Source organism: Mobula hypostoma, chromosome 8 (genome assembly GCF_963921235.1).
Source record: "Mobula hypostoma chromosome 8, sMobHyp1.1, whole genome shotgun sequence".
NCBI classification, from domain to species: Eukaryota; Metazoa; Chordata; class Chondrichthyes; order Myliobatiformes; family Myliobatidae; genus Mobula; species Mobula hypostoma.
The window spans coordinates 130,528,182-130,550,815 of record NC_086104.1 but is presented as its reverse complement, the minus strand read 5'-3'; the positions used below and the strand labels follow the sequence as shown (position 1 = coordinate 130,550,815).

General features: G+C 43.6%; 1 protein-coding gene across 1 annotated transcript; it reads left to right on the top strand.

Annotated features, from left to right (window-relative positions):
* The first annotated feature begins 599 nt into the window (after nucleotides 1-599).
* On the top strand, nucleotides 600-22,374 carry LOC134350962 (lysoplasmalogenase TMEM86A-like). Its single transcript, XM_063056837.1, has 3 exons — nucleotides 600-884; nucleotides 12,550-12,814; nucleotides 19,499-22,374. Exons 1-3 carry the CDS (start codon nucleotides 870-872, stop codon nucleotides 19,909-19,911), a joined length of 693 nt encoding a protein of 230 aa, XP_062912907.1. The 5' UTR covers nucleotides 600-869; the 3' UTR covers nucleotides 19,912-22,374.
* Nucleotides 22,375-22,634: the final 260 nt, after the last annotated feature.

Sequence of the window (22,634 nt, the reverse complement as noted above, 5' to 3'; positions counted from 1 at the left end):
CGACGCTGTATTCCATTTGCCACTTTTCGTTGCTCATTCTCCTAACCGGTCTTAGCGTTTCTGCAGATTCCCTGTTTTCTCAGCACTACTTGCCCCTCCGCCTATCCTTGTCTCATCCGCAAAGCAGAGGTTGATAAGTACTGAATTACTCAGGGCATCAAACGTTATGGGGAAAGCGGGGAGAGAATTGGATTCAGAAGGAAAATAAGCCAGACTCGATGGGCTGAGTGGCCTCACTCTCCTATTCCTTATGCCGTGTAGTGGTGTTCCCGGGCACCGAATGATCTTGTTCTTCTTGGCAGCAAAGGTCAAGTGTTTGACTGAATAATAAGCATTAACAGATATCACATGAGATTATGCGTGCTATAAACACCTCTTACTGGAGTTGGAACAGTAAACTAGTCACGCTGAATTCAAACCACAGCTTATCTTCTTAAAGTATTCAGGAAACAGCCAGAGTTTTTGTTTGTATTGGAAACTTTCCCGAATATGCAATGCACAGTACCTGAGAGCAGGTTATGGCGTCTGTCCTCTACAGGCCACCGTCACTCTCTGCGGCATCCCGATCGCAGCTGACTAGACTCGGTCACGTGATTCGTTGCTCCCCCCGTTCGTTCATTCGCCTGAGGCGATCGATCTCCCTTTTCAATGTCAGCTGGTGGAACAAGTTTTGTCAGTTTCGGTGTTTCTTTTGTGATTGGATTGGTTAATTTGAGTAAGCATGTTAAAACTGTTTTCCTCGAAATATATATCAACCACACCATGTTCTGGGTAAGCAGAGCAGAGAGAGGAAAAGCGACCTGAACGGTGCAGCTTCTAAAGAAATTGGAATCTAACAGCAGCAAGCAGCATAATCATCCACCCTCAGAATGGGATCACTGTTGGTAGGCAGATGCCAAGTTGTGAATTAATTTTCTTTCAGTTCACTGATTACGAACGCTAGCGAATTCATTGTTTCTGTTCTCCTGTGTATTTGCAAATATGTATCGTGAGTTCTGCCCTTTTGGAGCAGGGGTTCTTAACCTGGGGTCCACGGATTCCGGGGGGTTTCGGAACTTGGATGAGGAAAAAAAATGTACATCTTTATTTTCACCAAGCTTCAAATGAAATTTAGCATTTCCTTTATTTATGAATGTTGGCAACAGACCTCAGTAGTATTAGCAGTGTTTTCATTATCGCATTACAGTTGTTACAAATATCTCAAAATATCACCACGACTTCGAAATTACGATTGTTACAGAACCAGGTGCTAGATCAAACGTGATCGCAGTCTTTCTGTCTGCAGATGCTTGTGCGACTAAGTTGGTGATTTACCGGGCAGACAGCCCCGCAGTTGGATGCCCAACATGACCTGCGTGTTGCTTTGTCAAAGACCACCTCGCAGTTTAAAGTTCTTATTCGACAACAGCCTTCACGCCGAAATGACTCTTACAAATAAAAATTTAATTTTAACTTGTCTATATTTGAAATGTGTAGTCCTGTTATTTAAAGCATTAATAAAACACATATAGCACAAATTAGATTTTAAAAATAGATTTTGTTAACTCTATTTCAATATAACTGGTTTCCTTTGTAATCCTATGGATTTTATTTTATATATTTAAATAGATTATTCTGAGAAAGAGTCCAAAGACTTGACCAGACTGACAAAGGGGTCTATGACAGAGAAAAGATGAAGAACTCCTGATCTGGAGTTACACTTTGTTTTCCTTTCTCATTAGCAACCCACATGAATGAAGTGCTGTGCAGCGATTGACGTGGGAGTGGAACATATCAAAATTCAAAATAATTTTTAGAACATAGAATGGTACAGCACAGGAACAAGCTGTTCAGCCCACAGTGTTGTGCCGAACCAAATAAACTGGTAATCAAAGAGCCAGCTAAGCTAATCCCTTATGCCTACACCATGTCCATATCCCTCCATTTCCCTCACGTCCATGTGCCTATTTAGAAGTCCCTAATGTATCTGTCTCTCTAACACCACTCCAGGCACCCACCACATATCGATGCTGCTATAAAGAAGGCATAGACAGCGGCTATATTTCATTAGGAGTTTGAGGAGATTTGGTACTTCGCCTAAAACACTCGAAAATCTCCACAGATGTACGTGGAGAACATTCTGACTGACTGCCTCACTGTCCGCTCTGGCGGGTGGGGGGGGGCTGCTGCAGAGAGTTGTAAAATTAGTCTGTTCCATCACAGGCACTAGCCTCCATAGTATCGAAGACGTGTACAAGGAGCGGTGCCTTAAAAAGGTGCCCTCTTCTCACTGTTACCATCAGGAAGGAGGTACTGAAGCCTGAAGACACACACTCAGCGATTCAGGAACAGCTTCTTCCCCTCTGCCATCCAATTCCTAAATGGACATTGAACTGTTGAACACTACCTCTGTTTTTGCACTACTCACTTAACTATTTGATATACATATAAACTTACTGTAATTGCCTTTTTTTTCTATATTATCATGTATTGCATTGTAAAGCTACTGCAAAGTGAACAAATTTCACAGCATATACCGGTGATATTAGACCTGATTCTGATTCTGAATTTTATAACCTTCTGTCAGATCTCCCTCTCAGCCTCCACCACTCCAGAGAAAGTAACCCAAGTTTGTCCGCCCTCTCGTTTTAGCACACGCCCTCTAATCCAGGCAGGATCCTGACAAACTCTTCTGCACCCTTTCCAAAGCCTCGATGTCCTTCCTGTAACGCGGTGACCGGAATTGTAGAGTCATAGAGACAAATAGCACAGAAGCAGGCTCTTCAGACTTCAGATAGTGAGGTACCTGTCTATATTAATTTCAGTTACCAGCTCTAGATCAGTAGTTTCAATGCCTTGTCGATTCAAATGTTCATCTAGATTTCTCTTAAATGTAGTGAGAAGACTTTTCCCTACCTTCCCAAGTTCCCAAGTTCAATACATTCCTCAGAAACCCTATCAAACCCTTTTCTCTTTTTCTAAACCTGTGTTCTCTAGCTCTGGATAATGTCTGCCCTACCAATGTCTCTCAGAATGCTGTATACCTCTATCAGGTCTTCCCCCGACCTCCTCCACTCCAAATCCAGCCTCTGCAGTCTCTGCTCATAACTGAAACACTCCATCCCTGCTAATGTTCTGGTTCGTGTACTCTGCAGCCTCTCCAATACAGTTAGTGTCCTTCCGATCTCCCAGTGTTCAGAGCTGTGCCTGGTACTCCATTTGTGGTCTAACCGATGGTTAACAAAGTCTTACGTTAGTCTTGTACGTGAAGAACGTGAGGGTGACTGGAGTGATGGTAGGATCAGTCAGGGATGAATGAGGGAAAGTGCCTGGGGCCAGAGGAGGTACAGTAGGTGGGGTCAGTAATGAATACTTTGCTTCAGTATTTGCCAGTGAGAGGGACTTCGACACAGAATGGGCTAATGTGCTGGAACATGTTGACATTTAGAAAAAGAAAGATGGAACATTAGGAAAGATAAATCAGTGGGGCCCGAGGGGATATACCCCAGGTTACTGTGGGAAGTGAGGGAAGAGATTGCTGCACCTTTGGCGATGATCCTTGTGACCTCACTGGCCACAGGAGTATTACCAGATTAATGAAGGGTAACAAATGTTATTCCTTTATTCAAGAAGGGTAATAGGCACAATCCTGGGAATTATTGACCAGTTAGTCTGACATCAACGGTAGACGAACTATTGGAGAGGATTCTTCGAGACAGGATTTACAAGCATTTGGAGAAGCATAGTCTTATTAGTGATGGTCAGCATGGATTTGTGAGGGCCAGACCATGCCTTACAATGACTGAATTCTTACGTATATACTCTACATATACTCTATTGTTGCCAAATGATTGATACTAGAACGTACAATCATCATAGCGATATTTGATTCTGCGCTTCCTGCTCCCTGGAGTACAAATCGATAGTAAATATTAAAAATTTAAATTATAAATCATAAATAGAAAATAAAAAATGGAAAGTAAGGTAGGGCAAAAAACTCAAGAGGCAGGTCCAGATATTTGGAAGGTACGGCCCAGATCCGGGTCAGGATTCTTTGAGGAAGTGATAAAAGAAATTGATAAAGGTAGAGCAGTGGGTGTAGTGTATATAGATTTTAGTAAGGTGTTTGACACGGGAGGCTCAATCAGAAAGTCAGAAGGCATGAGATCCAGGGAAATTTGGATGCATAAAGTCCACAGAAGGCAAGGGGTAGTAGTAGATGGAACATATTCTGCCTGGACATCAGAGTCCACTGGAGTTGTGCAGGGATCGATTCTGGGACCTCTTACTGTGTGACTTTTTAAAAAAATAAATGCCTTGGTTCAGGAAGTGGGAAGGTGGCTTAGTAGGTTTGCAGATGACACTAAGGTTGGTGGTGTTGTGGATAGAGTACAAGTTAGCCACAGGTTACGACGGGATATTGATAGGATGCAGAGCTAGGCTGAGAAGTGGCAGATAGACTTCCATCCCCAGATAAGTGTGGTGAAATCACACACTCTTGAAGATCAAACTTGAAGGCAGAGTACAGGGTTAATGGCAGAATTCTCCACAGTGCGGATGAACAGAGAAATCTGTGGTGCATGTCCATAGATCTGTCAAAGTTGTCATGCAAGTTGATAGGGTGCTAAGGAAGGCGTGTAGTGTGTTAGCCTTCATTAGTCTGGAGGCTGCGTTCAAAAGCTGTGAGGTAGTGTTGCAGCTCTATAAACCTGGTTAGTCCACTTGGAGTATTGTGTTGAATTCTGGTTGCCTTATTATAGGAAGGATGAGGAAGCTTTAGAGAGGGTGCAGAGGAGGTTTACCAGGATGCTGCCTAGACTACAGAGCATGTCTTATGAGGATAGGCTGAGTGAACGAAGGCTTTTCTCTTTGGAGCGAAGGAGGATGAGAGGTGTATAAGATGATAAGGGGCATAGATAGAGTGGACAGCCAGCGTCTTTTTCCCCAGAATGAAAGGACCTAATATGAGGGGACATAATTTTAATGGGACTGGAGAAAATTTTAGGGTGAATATCAGAGTTGGATTTTTACACAGAGTGATGGGTGCATGGAATGTACTAGCAGGGGTGGTGGTAGAGACAGATACAATAAGAGACTCAGATAGGCACATGGATGAAAGAAAAATGAAAGAAAAATCTTGGAAGGAAGCATTAGATTGATCTTGGAATAGGTTAAAGTTCAGCACACCAGCACGGGCTGAAGGGCAGGTACCCTGCCATACTGTTCTGTGTTCTATGTAAATCTTCTCGCTCACTTATTCTAAGGTCCAGGTAATAGTGACAAGTATCCCTAATATTGTCTTCACCAACTTGTCTAACTATGCTGCCACTTTTCGAGAACAATAGACTTTACCTCTTCCTATAGATGTTGCCTGGCCTGCTGCATTCACCAGCAACTTTTATATGTAAACGACAGGAATTCTGCAGATGCTGGAAATTCAAGCAACACACATAAAAGTTGCTGGTGAACGCAGCAGGCCAGGCAGCATCTCTATGCAGATTTCCTCGTGTTTGCGACTTGTATAACAAGGTCCTTTTGTTCCTCAATACTCCCACGGGTCCTACCATCCGTTGTGCAAGCAATACCCTTACTAGTCACGCTGAAGGTGCATGACTTTGCACTTTTCATCTGCCATTCCTCTGTTAATCTGAACAACTGATCAAAAGAGGCTGCAGAGGGTTGTATACTCAGCCATTCCATCATGAGCACAAGCCTCTCCGCCATCCGGCACATCTTCAAAAGGTGATGCCCCAAGAAGGCAGGATCCATCATTAAGAATGATGTCCACTATCGGGACATGCCGTCTTCTCATTACTAACATCAGGGAGGAGGATGATGCAGGAGGGAGGTTGAAAATTTGGCTGAGTGGTGTAACAACAACAACATCTCACTCAATGTCAATAATTAATCATTGGAGGAACAGAGGTGGAGAAGGTCGGTATCTTCAAATTCATGGGTGTTACCATCTCGGAGGATCTGTCCTGGGCCCATCATATAAATATAATTGCAAAGAAAGCACGTCAGTGCCTCAGGAGTCTGTGGAGATTCAGCATGTCATCAAAAACAATGGCAAACTTCGATAGATACATGGTGGACAGTGTGCTGACTGACTGCATTATGGCCTGGTATGGGAACACCAATACCTTTGGGTGGAAAATCCTACAAAAGGTAGTGGATCCAGCCCAGTACATCAAGGGCAAAGCTCTCCCAACCATTGAGCACATCTACATGAAACGTTACCGTAGAGAAAGCAGCATCCATCATCAAAGATGCTCACCACCTGAAGCATGCTCTTTTCTCACTGCTGCCATCAGGTAGAAGCTACAGGAGCCTCAGGACTTGCACTACCAGGTTCAGGAACAGTTACTACACCTCATCCATCAGACTCTTGAACAAATAGAACCATAAATAGTTAAATAGTAATATGTAAATTATGCCAGTAAATTATGAAATAAGTCCAGGACCAGCCTATTGGCTCAGGGTGTCTGACCCTCCAAGGGAGGAGTTGTAAAGTTTGATGGCCACAGGCAGGAATGACTTCCTATGACGCTCAATGTTGCATCTCGGTGGAATGAGTCTCTGGCTGAATGTACTCCTGTGCCCACCCAGTACATTATGTAGTGGATGGGAGACATTGTCCAAGATGGCATGCAATTTATACAGCATCCTCTTTTCAGACACCACCGTCAGAGAGTCCAGTTCCATCCCCACAACATCACTGGCCTTACGAATGAGTTTGTTGATTCTGTTGGTGTCTGCTACCCTCAGCCTGCTGCCCCAGCACACAACAGCAAACATGATAGCACTGGCCACCACAGGCTCGTAGAACATCCTCAGCATCATCCGGCAGATGTTAAAGGACCTCAGTCTCCTCAGGAAATAGAGACGGCTCTGACCCTTCTTGTAGACAGCCTCAGTGTTCTTTGACCAGTCCAGTTTATTGTCAATTTGTATCCCCAGGTATTTGTAATCCCCCACCATGTCCACACTGACCCCCTGGATGGAAATAGGGGTCACCGGTACCTTAGCTCTCCTCAGGTCTACCACCAGCTCCTTGGTCTTTTTCACATTAAGCTGCAGATAATTCTGCTCACATCATGTGACAAAGTTTCCCACCGTAGCCCTGTACTCAGCCTCATCTCCCTTGCTGATGCATCCAACTATGGCAGAGTCATCCGAAAACTTCTGAAGATGACAAGACTCTGTGCAGTAGTTGAAGTCTGAGGTGTAAATGGTGAAGAGAAAGGGAGACAAGACAGTCCCCTGTGGAGCCCCAGTGCTGCTGATCACTCTGTCGGACACACAGTGTTGCAAGCACATGTACTGTGGTCTGCCAGTCAGGTAATCAAGAATCCATGACACCAAGGAAGCATCCACCTGCATCGCTGTCAGCTTCTGCCCCAGCAGAGCAGGGCGGATGGTGTTGAACGCACTGGAGAATATCAAATCATATTCAAATCACCGGTGTATGTAATGAGGAGTAAGGGTCCTGGCACTGAACCCCACGGTCTCTCTCTGGGCCCAGGCTTCTAGTCACAAAACAACACACATTAATCCTGTTGCTCGGCACTTTTTCCATGAAATTCCCAACCACTGCTGTCGGACTCACTGGCCTGTATTATCCTCCCTTAGCCCTGCTGTCTTCCAGTCATCTGGCACCTCACCTGAGGTGAGCAAGGATTTTAAAATCTCTTGCGTTACATAATGAGCATAGCATTTGTGCACTGCAATCCATCAGATCAAGGATCAAGGATCAACTTTATTCATCAAATATATTTATATGCGTTAGTAATTTGGTGCAGAGTGTTGGCATGGCATGCACCTATAACGTTCTGTTTCATGTTGTGCCTATGTAGGTGATCTATATACGTATAAGCCAAGGTGTGTATATATATATATATAAATAATATTTAGAATGGAATTTTTGAGTTCAGACATTCCCCTTGGCCACAGAATTATTGGCAGTGAGGCCAAGTGCTTACTAATTGGACTTGTGACACGTTCATCTGCTGTGCATTGTGCTAATTCCTGATTGGAAGTCACATCAAAATCACAAAATTGTGATCCCCTTGCTTTAAGAGAACATTGTGGGGGGGTGCTGTTTGCTGCATTGTAAAAGCATTAAATCTCCTCCTGTACTCTTCACATCAGGCTAAGTATGAGGTGATGCAGTTTGGAAGGACAAACCAGAAGGCTGAGTACAGGGTTAATGGTCGAGTGTGGATGAACAGAGGGACCTTGAGGTTCAAAATCCATACATCCCGCAAGGTCGCTGCACAGCTTGATAGGATAGTTAAGAAGACCTGTGGGATGCTAGGCTTCATTAATTGGGGGGATTGAGTTCAAGAGTAGAGAGGTCATGTTGCAACTCTACAAATCTCTGGGAGACCACACTTAGGGTATTGTGTTCAGTTCTGGTCTCCTCATTATAAGAAGGATGTGGAAGCTATGGAGGGGGTGCAGAGGAGATTTACCAGGATGTTGCCTGGATTGGAAAACAAGTCTTAAGAGGCAAGGCTAGCAGAGCTGGGACTTTTCTCTTTGCCATGTAGAAGTATGAGAGGGGTCTTGATAGAGGTCTACAAGATTTTGAGAGGCATAGATAGGGTGGATAGCCAGTACCTGTTTCCCAGGGCACGAATAGCAAACACCAGAGAGCATATGTACAAAGTTAAGGGAGGGAAGTTTAGAGGAGACATCGGGGGTAAGTTTTTTACACAGAGGGTTGTGGGTGCCTGGAATGCCTTGCCAGGGATGGTGGTGGAGGCTAAAACATTAGGGGTATTTAAGAGCCTCTTGGATAGGCACATGGATGAAAGGAAAATAGAGTGTTACAGGGTAGTGTGGGTTTAGTACTTTTTTTAAGGAATATATGAGTTGGCACAACATTGAGGGCCGAAGGGCCTGTACTGTGCTGTAGTATTCTAGTGTCTAGTGTCTTCTAATGCTAGATTGTAAGTACTATGTGACCTGCGCCTTGATCCACAGCAAGTTCTTGGGAGATGGCTCCAAGGGAGCCCATCTTCTGGGGCTCCGTGTTCCCAGGATCTGCCCTGGGCTGTGTGTAGCCACAAACCTGAGCTCCACAGCAGCAATGGGTCACAAGTTGAGGGTTTGCGCATGACAAGCCTTGATATTTACTGAGAACTTCCACCATTAATGTTAACTTTAAGGATCTGAATGTCCTTGTTTACCCTTGAGAAGGTGGTGGTCAGCTACCTTAAAGTAGAACATAGAACAATACAACACAGGCCCTTCTGCCCACAATGTTCTGCCAGCCTTTTAATCTATTCCAAGATCAATCTAACACTTGCCTCCCATGTAGCCCTCCATTTTTCTTTCATTCTTGTGTCTCCTAGAGTCTAAGAGTCTCTTAAATCTTTTTAATGTATCTGCCTCTACTACCACATCTGGCAGGGTGTCACACTCTCTGTATAAAAACACTACTTCTGACATCTCCCCTGTGCATCTTACCAGTCACCTTAAAGTTATTCCCTCTCGTATTAAGCATTTCCGCCCTGGGAAAAACATTGGCTGTCCACTTTGTTTATGCGTTTTGTCATCATATACACCTCTATCAAGTCACTTCTCACCCTCCTTCGCTCCAAAGAGAAAAACCCTAGCTCACTCACCTTTCTGCAAAAGGCATGTTCTCTAATCCAGGCAGCATTCTGGTAAATCTCCTCTGCACCCTCTCTGAAGCTTCTATATCTTCCCTTGATTTTCCCAACCTACCTGCATATTGAAATCCCCCTTGACTATCACAACATTAGCCCTTTTTACATGCCTTTTCTACCTCCTGTTGTAATTTATATTCCTCATCCTGGCTACTATTTGGAGGCCTGTATATAGCTCCCACCAGGGTCTTTTTACACTTACAGTTTCTTAGCTCTACCCACAAGGGTTCTCCATCTTCCGATCCTATGTCTCCTTTTTCTAATGATTTGATTTCATTTTTTACCAACAGAGCCACCCCGCTCTCTCTGCCTACCTGTCTGTCCTTTTGATACAAGGATAGTAAGCTCCCAACTATAATCTTCCTTCAGCCACAACTCAGTGATGCCCACAATGTCATACCTGCCAATATCTAACTGCAAGATCATCTGCTGTCCGACCCCTAACTATCGAATCTCCTCTCACTGTCGTCCTGCCTGACTTTACCCTTCCCTGCTGGTTCTAAGGCCTGCCCACAGTGCTACTGGCCTGGCTGTTGTTGCTGTGTGCTGATAGGTCATCTCCCTGTTGACTACGTTTAGGTAGCCTGAAATCTCGTATCTCATAGGAGGAGCATTCTCCAACCTGAACTACCATCCTGTCCACCCTTGTTGTGCCATTAATTCTCAAACTTTAAGTCTAGCCTATGACTGTTCTGGTCCAAGTCTGTTGAGCCAAAGCCTGAACTCTCTAACACTGTCCGCTCACACAATGGCCGCTCAGCTCACACCTCCCATCTTTTTACTGGTCCTTGCTAATTTACTACTGACCCATGTAATCTCCCGCTCCGTAGACAAGTCGTAATGGGCTCGCTTGCTTTTTTAAAACTGGTGCGTAAAATTCACGAGGAACTGTCTCCAAGTAGCGACCAGTCCTGCTCGCTTTTTAAAACTGGCGTGTAAGACCCACAAGGAATTGCATGATTTCCTACTTGCTCAATAAGTCGCGATGGGCTCGCTCACTTTTTAAAAGTGGCGCGCAGGGAACTGCCCCTAACTCAATGCGTGATCTCCCTCTCTGCAAACGCTGGAGTACTGTGTACGGTTTTGGTTACTTGTTATAGGTAAGACATGGTTAAACTGGTAAGAGTGCAGAAAAAAATTGTAAGGATGCTGTCAGAACTAGAGTCAACTTGATAAACTTGAAGAGCTTGGCTCCCTTCATAAAATCAGAAGTAACTAGTCTGGGTGATTTGACTTTTTAAATCCCTCATAAAGAAAGTGACTAGAGCAGCATTTCTACACTTGAGAAATATTGCAAAGGGACGTTCATTTCGGTCATGTAATGATGCTGAAAAACTAAATCACGCCTTTATATAAAATGGACTAGATTACTGCAATGCACTTTTTACTGGCCTTGCAAAGCAATCTATTGACAAATTTCAACTCACTCAGAATGCTAATAGACTTTTAATCAAAACCAGGATGAGGGAATTTATCATTCCTGTGGTAGCTACTTTGCAGTGGCTTCCTGTATCTTTTAGAACTGATTTTAAAATTCTCTTACTTGCCTTTCAAGCTCTCAATGGTCTGGGACCGGAGTACATAACAGAATCTTTTTCCTGCTCAAGCTCTTAGGTCTTCTAAATTTAAATAGATAATTGGCAATTCACCTTTTTTTGAACTATCCTCCTAAACTGGAATTCAACACCGAAAAACTATAAAGCATGCAGACTCAGTTGACTCTTCTAGGCCAACTCAAAAATTATTTATTTAACCTTGCTTTTTAACTAACATCTTTAAGTCTTTTATGTTCATGTTTATGTTTTGATATTTGTGCATTTATCCCATTGTAAAGCTCTTTAAACTACATCATAAGTGTTCTATAGATATTGTTATTAGAGGGTCTGGGTTACAGGGAGAGGTTAGCCAGGCTAGATCTTTATTCTCTGAACAAAGGAGAATGAGAGGTGGTTTTACAGCATGGTTTAAAGTCTGAGAAGCATAGGTAAGATGGTAACAGTCTTTTCTCCAGGTTCGTGGAATCCAAAACTAGGGGTTATAGATTTAGGGTAAGAGGTAGTAAATTAGGGACAAAAGAGGGAAACCTGTGATTTTATCAGTTTTTTTTAGCATATTATGTGTTATTGATAACAAGGAATGAGATGGGTGAATAAACATTTCAGAGAATAAAGAAGTGAAATGCAAGAATAAGTGTCAGGTTTCCCAGAAAATTAAGCTTTTGGCAGCTTCAGGGGTAACAATGTTATCTAAATATACAGGTGTTCTCTGCTTTCCGAACGTTCGCTTTATACAACTTCGCTCTTACGAAAGACTTACATTAGTACCTGTTTTCGCTAACCGAAAGAGGATTTTTGCTTTTATGAAAAAAGACGCTCGCTTTAAACTTGTGTTTACCCTGAGAAAGACTACCATGACCATGAAGCCCTGCGCGGGCAGGTGTGTGCGCATACGTGTACGTGCCGATTTTTTTCTACAAATTGGTTTTGGCCCAATCTTCCTGATTCTGATAAGTGAAACTACACTGTACATACATTATTTCTACTTTATATAGCTGTGTAGTTATCATATCATTCCTGCTTTTACTATATGTTAGTGTTATTTGAGGTTTTATGTGCTATTTGGTAGGTTATTTTTTGGGTCTGGGAATGCTCAAAAATTTTTCCCATATAAATTAATGGTAATTGCTTCTTCGCTTTACGCCATTTCAGCTTACGAATGGTTTCATAGGAATGCTCTACCTTTGGATAGCGGGGGAAGCTTGTACTTGATTTTGAAACATCAAGGATTTCAAATAGGCACTAAAATGAGTGTTAATGGTTCTAGGGGTTGTGTGGTGTTATGAGAAGAATGCATTACATTGCAGTTAGTCATTTGCTGATTTCTTGGCTGGCAGATTAACAACGAGATGCGAATGTTGGTCCCTTTCTTCATAACTGCCTGCATCTACATAGTCATCAGCCAGGACTCTTCGATTCCTCTCTGGGTGAAAGGACTGAGCAAAGTCTTGCCAATCACCTGTTTGTGCGTTCTTATTCTGAATTACGGAAAAGAATTCATATATCATCACCACAGAGTTCAGAAGCTACTTGCGGGCCTCTTCTTTTCAACAATGGGCGACTTGCTTCTGGTCGAGCAGAATCGTTGGATTTTCATTGGAGGTAAGTGTAATATTCTGAAATTCTCACACAGACCGGGGACGGAATGTGAATATTGTAACATTGTGGTTGTATATACGTGTGTGTCCTTAATTGGCAACACTTGACCTGGGACCCCAGGCAACTTGCCTTCACATCGGGAGCAAAAGTTGAAAGTAAGTTTATTATCAAAGTACATACAGTACTGAATCTCATGGTAATAAATGGTAACACACATAAAAGTTGCTGGTGAACGCAGCAGGCCAGGCAGCATCTCTAGGAAGAGGTGCAGTCGACGTTTCAGGCCGAGACCCTTCGTAACATATACAGCACTGTGCAAAAGTCTTAGGCACCTGTAGCTACATATATGTGCCTAAAACTTTTGCACAGTACTGTATTTGTTACCATTTATTAACACGAGATTCATTTACTTGCAGGCATTCACAAGAAAAAATACAACAGAATTTTCAAAAAAAAAACATAAACAAAAAGCAAAATGCAAAGGAAGACAAGTTATGCAAATAAAAAATAATACTGAGGACACGAGTCCTTGAAAGTGAGTGTGTAGGTCATGGAGTCAGTTCAGAGTTGAAGCAAGTGAAGTTATCCACACCAGTTCAGGAGCCTGATGCTTGTAGGATGATAACTGTTCTTCAACCTGCCGGATGGTAGCAGTCAGAAGAGGGAATGACCTGGATGGTGGGGGGGTCCGATGTTACTTTCTTGTGGCATTGCTCCGTGTAAGTGTATTCAATGGTGGGGTGGGCTTTGCTTGTGATGAACTGCTTGTGTCTACCCCTGCTAACCAGGAAATTTTGCTGCATGTCGAGGGATTGCTCCATCCTTCCAGCTACACTTGAAAGTAGGATATAAACACAGAACACAAACAACACGGCTATGATGTTGTGCTGACCTTTTAACCTACTCCAAGTTCAATCTAATGCCCCCCTCCCAGACAGCCCTTCATTTTTCTTTCGTCTTAAATGATCCCAATGTTTCTGCCATCCCAGGCAGTGTGTTCCATGCATGTACTACTCTCTATGTAAAAAAAGACTTCCTCTGACATCCCCTTCAATCACATTAAAATTATTCCCTTTTGTTATCACAATTTCTGCCCTGGAAAAAAAGGTACCGGCAGGCTACTCTATTGATGCCTCTATCGTTTTATAGATCTCGAGTTCCTCTCATTGTCCTTCGCTCCAGAAGGAAAAGCACCAGCTTGCTCAGCCATCCCTCAATATACATGTTCTCTAATCCAGGCAAATCACCCTTTCTAAAGCTTCCATATCCTTCCTCTATTGAGGCCACCAGAATTGAACACAATAATCCAATTGTGGTCTAACTGGAGTTTTATAAAGTTGCAATATTACCTCATGGATTTTGAACTCACTCTCCCTGACTTATGAAGGCCAACACACTATCAGGTTGTGCAGCAACTTTGGGAGATCTATGGTCATAGACACCAAGATTACTCTGTTCCACCACTCTTCTAAGAATCCTGCCATTGACTCTGTACTCTGCCTTCAAGTTTGATCTTCCAAAGTGTATCACTTCACACTTTTCCGGGATGAGCTCCATCTGTCATGGAGCAGGAATCAATTTGAAAATAAAGCTCTGAAGAATATAGAATAATGTTCTGTCTTGGAACCAATGCCACTCTATTTGAGTTGTGTCCCATCAAATATTTATGGCACCAGATTCAGTCATGACCTCCAGTTCTGACAGTGTGGAGATTGCACGTTCTCCCTGTGACTGCCTGGGATTCCCTCAAACGCTGTGGTTTCTTCCTACTTCCCTAAGATGCATACTGGGGTTTAAACTAGAGTTGTGGGTTGGGGGAACCACAATGCCAGAACAGTTACTGGGAGAGGTTGTGGAGACAGGTGTTGGTAAGACCTCAGACAAAGTCGGGAATCAAAAGGTTGAGCATGGTGCAACCAGGGTCCTGAGCTGCGTATATTTCAATGCAAGAAGTATTGTTGGAAAGGCATTTGAGTTCAAGGCATGGATCAACACCTGGAATTGTGATATTGTAGCCATTAGTGAGACTTGGTTTCAGGAGGGTCAGGACTGGTAGCTCAGTATTCCGGGGTTCCATGGTTTTAGACGTGACAGGGCAGGAGGAGGGGTGATGTCACTACTCAGGGAAAATGTCATAGCAGTGCTCCATCAGGACACACCGGAGAACTCGTCTAGTGATGCATTATGGCTGGAACTGAAAAATAAGAAAAGTAATGGGGCTATATTAGAGACCACCCAACAGTGTGAGGGATTCAGAGGAACAAATTTGTAGAGAGATCGCAGACTGTTGCAAGAAACATGAGGTGATTTTAACTTTCCACATATTGACATACTATCAAAGGACTAGATGGGTTAGAGTTTGTCAAATGTGTTCCAAAAGTTTCCTTAACCAGTACGTAGAAGTCCCAACGAGAGAGTGTGCGATACTTGTTTTGCTATTAAGGAATAAGGCAGGGCAGGTGACAGAAATTTGTGTGAGGGAACTCCCTGTATCTAGTGACTACAACATCATTAGCTTTAAAGTAAGTATGTAAAAAGATAGGTCTGGTCTGCAGGTTGAGATTCTAAATTGGAGAAAGGCCAATTTTGATGGTATCAGAAATGATCTGGCAAATGTGGATTGGGACAGGCTGTTTTCTGGCAAAGGTATACCTGGCAAGTCGGGGGGGGGGCCTTCAAAAGTGAAATTTTGAGAGTACAAAGCTTGTATGTGCCTGTCAGAATAAAGGGTAAAGATAACAAATGTAGGGAACCTTCGTTTCAATTGATATTGAGGACGTGGTTAAGGGAAAAAATGAGGTGCATAGCAGTTATAGGCAGATAGGAACAAATAGGGTCCTTGTGGAGTGTAAAAAATGCAAGAGAACACTTAAGGAAATCAGGAGGGATAAAAGAAGGCATAAAGTTGCTCTAGCAGACAAGGTGAAGGAAAATTCTAAGGGATTATACAGACACGTTAAGAGCAAAAGGATTGCAAGGGACAAAATTGGTCTTCTGGAAGATCAGAATGGTAATCTTTGTGTGGAGTCAAAATAGATGGGGGAGATCTTAAATAACTTTTTTGCATCAGTATACACTCAGGTGACGGACACAGAGTCTATAGAAGTGAGGCAAAACGGCATCAACTTCATGGACCCTGCACAGATTATAGAGGAGGAGGTTTTTTGCTGTCCAGAGGCAAATCAGGGTGGATAAATCCCCAGGGCCCGACAAGGTGTTCCCTCAAACCCTGTGGGAGGCAAGTGCAGAAATTGCCAGGGTCGTAGAGGAGTTATTTAAATCATCCCGAGGGTAGGAGAGGTACCAGAGTATTGGAGGATACCCAATGTTATTCCGCTGTTTAAGAAAGGCTCTAACCATAATCCAGGAAATTATAGGCTGGTGAGTCCGACATCAGTTGTGGGAAAGTTATTGGAAGAGACCGGATACATAAGGGTTTGTGTATGTATTATGTATTATGGATAGCTATGGACTGATTAAGGATAGTGTGGTCAGTCATGTCTAACAATCTTACAGAGTTTTTTTCAGGAAGTTACCAGCAGAGTGGATGAAGACAAGGCAGTGGATGTTGTCTATATGGACGCTCCAGTTATTTGATGAGGTCCCGCATGGGAGGTTGGTCAAGAACATAGAACATAGAAATTTACAGCACATTACAGGGCCTTCAGCCCACAATATTTTGCTGACCATGTAACTTACTGTAGAGCCCTCTATTTTTCTAAGCTCCATGTACCTTTCTAAGAGGCTCTTAAAAGACCATATTGTGTCCACTTCCACTACCGCTTCCAGCAGTGCATTCCACGCACCCACCACTCTCTGGATGAGAAATTCACCCCTGACATCCCCTCGGTACCTACTTCCAAGCACCTTAAAACTATGCCCCCTTGTGTTAGCCGTTTCGGCCCTGGGAAAAAGCCTCTGGCTATCCTCATGATCAGTGCCCTGAAGGTTCAGTCACTGGGTGTTCAAGATGAGGTCATAAATTGGATTAGAAATCGGCTTTGTGGGAGAAGCCAGAGAGAGGTAATAGATGGTTGCCTGTCTGACTGGAGGCCTGTGACTAGTGGAGTGTCGCAGGGGTCGGTTCCGGTCTATTGTTGTTTGTCATCTATATCAATGATCTGGATGATAATGTGTGTCAGCAGATTTGCAGATGACACCAAGATTGGGGGTGTAGTGGTCATCGAGAAGGGCTATCATATCTTGCAGCGAGCTCTGCATCAGCTGGAAAAATGGTCTGAAAAATGGCAGATGGAATGCAATGCAGACAAGTGTGAGGTGTTGCACTTCATTAGGACCAACCAGGTTAGGTCTTACTCAGTGAATGGCAGGTTACTGAGGAGTGCGGTAGATCAAAGGGATCTGTCAATGCAGGTCTATAATTTGTTGAAAGTGGCATCACAGGTAGATATAGTTGTAAAGAAGGCTTTTGGCACACTGGCCTTCATAAATCAATGTATTGAGTACAGGAGATGGGAAGTTATGTTGAAGTTGTATAAGGTGTTGATGAGGCCTAATTTGGTGTACTGTGTGCAGTTTTGGTCACCTACCTTCGGGAAAGATGTAAATAAGATTGAAAGAGTACAGAGGAAAATTACAAGGATGTTGTCGGGACTGGAGGACCTGAGTTATTAGGAAAGGTTGAGCAGGTTCTAGTTTAAGATGTTACTACAGAAGGCATGTGACAGCTTACTGGTCATTCGAAAGCAAAGGAATTTGATTAAAAACATTACTAATAACAAATTTTTTTGAAGTAAATTGTGGTAACCTATCACCGCAAACAATGAAGAGGTGAGCGAAGGCACAATGAATTTGCAGGTACCCTGCTGGTACGCTGCAAAACTGGCGCGCTTGGAGTTGGATCCGTGTTGGTTGGAGTGAACGATCTGGAGAGGAGAAGACAAGACAGGAATTCCAATGCCCATGCAGCTAACCCAGGTGCGAGGGTGGATTGCTCTAAATGCCAAGCCAGTTTGGAGAGGTCGAGAATGGCTTCTTCGGCAGTGAAATCTAGGCCTGAAGCGAATCGTTGGGCAGCATGCTCTAGGCCTGGATCTGAATGCAAGGTACAATTTGCTGTTTAGACAATCTAAACGCCAGCTCAGGTAGACTGGAAAGGCACGGTGTTGAGAGTCAGGTGAGGTTGGATCACTCTGGGCGCTGGGCCAACTTGGAGAGGTCAAGAATGGCTTCTTTGGCAGTGGAATCTAGCGATTCGGTGCAGTGGGGCTTGGATCCTAATGTGAGTATGATCCTCCGTTCGGACAATTTAAATGCTGGCACAGATAGTCTGGGAGCTTCTCTCTCCACGACGCTAAGTCTATGATACTGCCTCCGGCTGCTGTGCTCCCTGTCTGTGAACTTTGCAGCGATTTGCCCCGCTAATATGGCGGACTGAATGCTGAATCTTTGGGCCTACTCCAGGCTGCTCTGGGGATTTGTATCTAAGGGCTCATTTCATTTGGAATGTTGTTGTTGTTGCTTGCTTCTATTCTTTGCTTGATTTGTTTTTTTTTCTCTTTCTCTGTGTGCATTGGGGGTTGGTCTTTATTTTTTTTAAGTGGGTTTTTTTGGGTTTCTTGCTTTGCAACTGCCTGTAAGCAAGCAAATCTCAAGGTTGTATATGCAACAAATGTTCTTTGTATCTTTGAATCTTCATTCCTTTGAATATGGAAGATTGGGAGGAGATTTGATAGAGGTATACAAAATGATGAGGGGTATTGACAGGGTAAATGAAAGCAGGCTTTTTCCACTGAGGTTGGGTGGCACTACAACCAGAGGTCATGGGTTAAGGGTGAAAGGTGAAAAGCTTAAGGGGAACGTGAGGGGAAACTTCTTCACTCAGAGGGTCATGAGCATGTGGAATGAGCTGCCAGCACGAGAGCTCGATTCCAACCTTTAAGAAAAGTTTGGATAGGTACATAGATAGTAGGGGTATGGAGGGCTACGGTCCCGGTGCAGATCGACGGGAGTAGGCAGTTTAAATGGTTTGGCATGGACTAGACGAACTGAAGTGCCTTTTTCTGTGCTGTACTTTTCTTTGACTCTATGTGCTGGCTGATAGGTTCATGGAAACTGGATTTTGGTACCGGTGTATGTGCGTGCGGGAAGAACCAGCTTAGAGTGTGATTCTGCAAAAGAGATCAAGTTACAGGGACATGGGCAGGAGACTGATTGCTGGAGTATTGCTAAGAGATGGCACTAACCCAAAATCCCTCCATTCATATCACAAGGAAGTGTGAATAGTGACAAATCTGGATTGGCTCCCCATGGGTAACTTTTCCCACAGGCTAGAGCATTGCTCAGGCTGCCCAGAGAAAGGTCCTTTGAAGATCCAGTACCTCATACAAACAACCGTTTCCACGTGTGTCCCCACAGTGAAAGGCAGTAGGCAGTCTGAATACTTCTGGGGTATCATCCACTCCTCCCCCTGTCTATGACAACGCAGTGAAACAAGCCAAACATTACACTGATTGCGAACTGGGGCCTCTTCCCTTTTCCTTCCTTCAGGCCACATTAACTTACATTTTGCCTTGCTTTATTCTTTTCTGTTTAAGCCAGCAAGTAAGTCAATGAAAACTGCATCTGTCACGGAAATGGGCTGGATGCTTCAAGATCAACTAAGTTAAGTTGGTTATCAGCAAGAAGAGAGCCACCGTTACTAACTTGGTCCCTTTTTATCTACAGGTGCGGCAATGTTTGCTTTAGCCCACTGTACCTACACGTGGGCCTTTGGATTCGAGACCCTGAATCTTCGAGCAGGAGGTTTAGTTGCTGCTGTGGTCGCTGTGGCCTTGGTCATTCTCGGCAGGTGCTCCACCGCACTTGACCTGCTGCTGCTCACCCTCTACTGCGGCCTGATTGGAGTCATGGCCTGGCGAGCCAACGCGGAGGTCTTGTTCCATCACCAGCTGTCCCTGGCGAAGCTGCTTGGTGCAATAGGAGCCTGGTTCTTTATGGTATCGGACCTGATATTGGCTATAAACCTGCTGTGTTTTCCCGTGCTATTTCAGAACACAATTGTCATGGCCACTTACTATACAGCACAAATGCTTATTACCATAGCTATTGTAAAAGATAGCAACAGCAAGAGTGACTAGGTTGCCTCTGTTTAGTTATGCAATAGAGATTTTTTAAATATTACAATTGACAGTGCATTTGATATTTTCAGCAAACACCAATGGATTATAAATATTATCTTTAATACAGATCTCCCACTTGTTACCTGTATACATAACCAACCTCTAGTTTTGCTTGTACTTCATTGTAATAGAGTCATAGATCTATAGGGTTCTACAGCATAGATACAGATACTTTGGCCCACCGTGTTGTGCCTATCTATACTAATCCTATTTGCCTGCTTTAATTCTGTATCCCTCTGAGTTCTGCTCTTTCAAGAATCTGCCCAGATGACTTTAAATTTTCTGACTGTTCCCTGCCTGCAGCACCTCCTCTGGCAGCTCATTCCAGAGGCCAACTGTTCTTTGTGTGAAATATTTCCCCTCAGGTCCCTATTAAACCTCTTCCCTCTCACTCTAAACCTATGCCCTCTACTTTTAGTCAGCCCTACCTTACTTGTATCCCACAATTTTATATGCCTCTCTTTCATGCTACCTCTCAGCCTTCTTTGCTCCAGGAAAAGCTGTCCAAGCAACACATGCTGGAGGAACTCAGTGGGTCAGGTAGCATCAATGGAAAGATATTTTGGGCCGTGACCCTTCATCAGGCTGATTTAAATTCTTCAGGGTAGGCATCCTTGGAAGAGACTTTGCATTGTAGTAGTCCAATCACATACTACCCAAGCTCTCAGTATAACTCAGGTCCTTCAATCCAAGCAACACTCTTGTGACTATTTTCTGCGTCCTCTCTAGCTTGACCGCACCTATAACGCGGCAACCGGAAGTGCACACAATGTGGCTTAGCCAACGTTTTGTTTAGCCGGCTGGTGGTGTAGTGGCATCAGCGCCGAACTTTGAAGCGAAGGCTCCTGAGTTCGAATCCATCCGGCTCCCTTGCACACTTTCCATCCACGCTGAGTTGAGCGTCGAGCTGGCAACTCGGCTGTAAAAATAAGAAAGCCTGCTAAAAAACGCCGTCATGATGGCGTCCCAATGACTCCACTCTGAGTTAAGGGCTTTCTTCTTCTTTCTTCTTCAACGTTTTGTTTAGCCATAACACCATGTACCAACTCTTGTATTTAATGCCTCAATCAATGAAGGCAAGCATGCCAGACATCATCGTCATTGTGTGTACCCCTCAGTCTCTGTTCAACTGTGCTCTGCAGGGCCGTGCCATTCACTGTGCAGATCCTAGCCTGGGTAACCTTCCGGAAATGCATTGCTTTGCACTTGTCTGACAAATTCCATCTGCTACTTTCTACATTGTTGCATCCTTTGACAACTTTCTTCGTTGTCCACTAAGCCACCAACTTAATAGATATGGCAACAGTGGACCCAGCGGCAATTCCTGCAGCACACCAGTGGTCACAAGCCTCCAATCGGAGAAACCCCTCTCCACCACCACCCCCTGACTCTTTGCACCAAACCTATTTAGTATCTTAGTAGGCTAGCTCACCTGGGATCCATCCAGACCAGCTTACGTGTACACGACCTCATCAGAGGCCTTGCTGAAGTCCACGTAGCCAATGTCTATCACCCTGCCCATGTTATTCCACTTGGCCACCTCTTCAAACAGCTCAGTCAGATTCATAAGGAAAGATTTCTCACACACAAAGCCCAACTGATTGTTCCTGATCAGTCCTGGTCTTCCCGAATTCAAATAAATTCTGTCTCTCAGAATCCCTTCCAATAGCTTTCTGAAGAAAGGTTCCCTGGTGCCCTCCTTAAATAAAGACACGCATCAGCTATATTCCAGTCCTCTGGCACCTCGCCTGTTTTCTTAACTCCTATGTCCATGGAAACTCAGTTTGATAAATGGGGAATTGTGCATCCAATGTGCGCAAGATCATGCTCATCCATCAATCTTCTTCCTTTGTAAGGCTGGAAAAGTGGAAATACTCAAGATTAAAGATGTGCAACTTTGGCATGTTTGGTCTTGTTTTATTCTTTACCCAACTTGCTCCTTGCTGTGCAACAACTGCCTTCATCTAACAAGCTGGATTTCAAATGCAAGGTCTTAGCCAATTTGTACAAGTATATTTCCTACTCTATAATTTGCTCTCTTTGAATTTTGTTGCCCTATATAATTAAAAGAGACTTTTTTTTACCACTGTTATCAGAACCGCATGATAGTACCAGCAACATAAGGTGCAGAATACATAATGAAATATATAAACTAATTTTGTGAGTGGTTTTAGAGGCACTCCTGGTTCAGGACAATATAACTTGGGTGTGGTTACTTTATCTTCATTGTCCTGAGAGATGCTCAGGCATAAACTTGATATGGGTTGTATTTCTCTTTTCCTAGTAAATCTAAAATATTACTTTGTATTATCTTATTTTTATACCGACATATTAAGTTGTCTGAAGACCATGTTTCATACCCAGTGAAGATAGATTGCAAAAATGCTTTGCAAATGAATTTTGCTAAATAAACTATCAACCTTGGTGAATATATTGAACTTTGTTGTTTCTTCTCTGGGCATTTGATTGGTCTGTTCAATCTATAATTGCCAACAATATGATTGGTCCAAGGTGATCCTATGGTCTTTCCTCATTCTATCTCCAGTGATCAGATTAATGGGTTGACACAACATTGTGGGCTGAAGGACCAGTACTGTTCTATGTTCGATGTTACTATTCAGTAGATAGCTTTTCATATAGAGGTACAGGCGGTAGCAAGCGCTAACAGCCCAATGAACCAA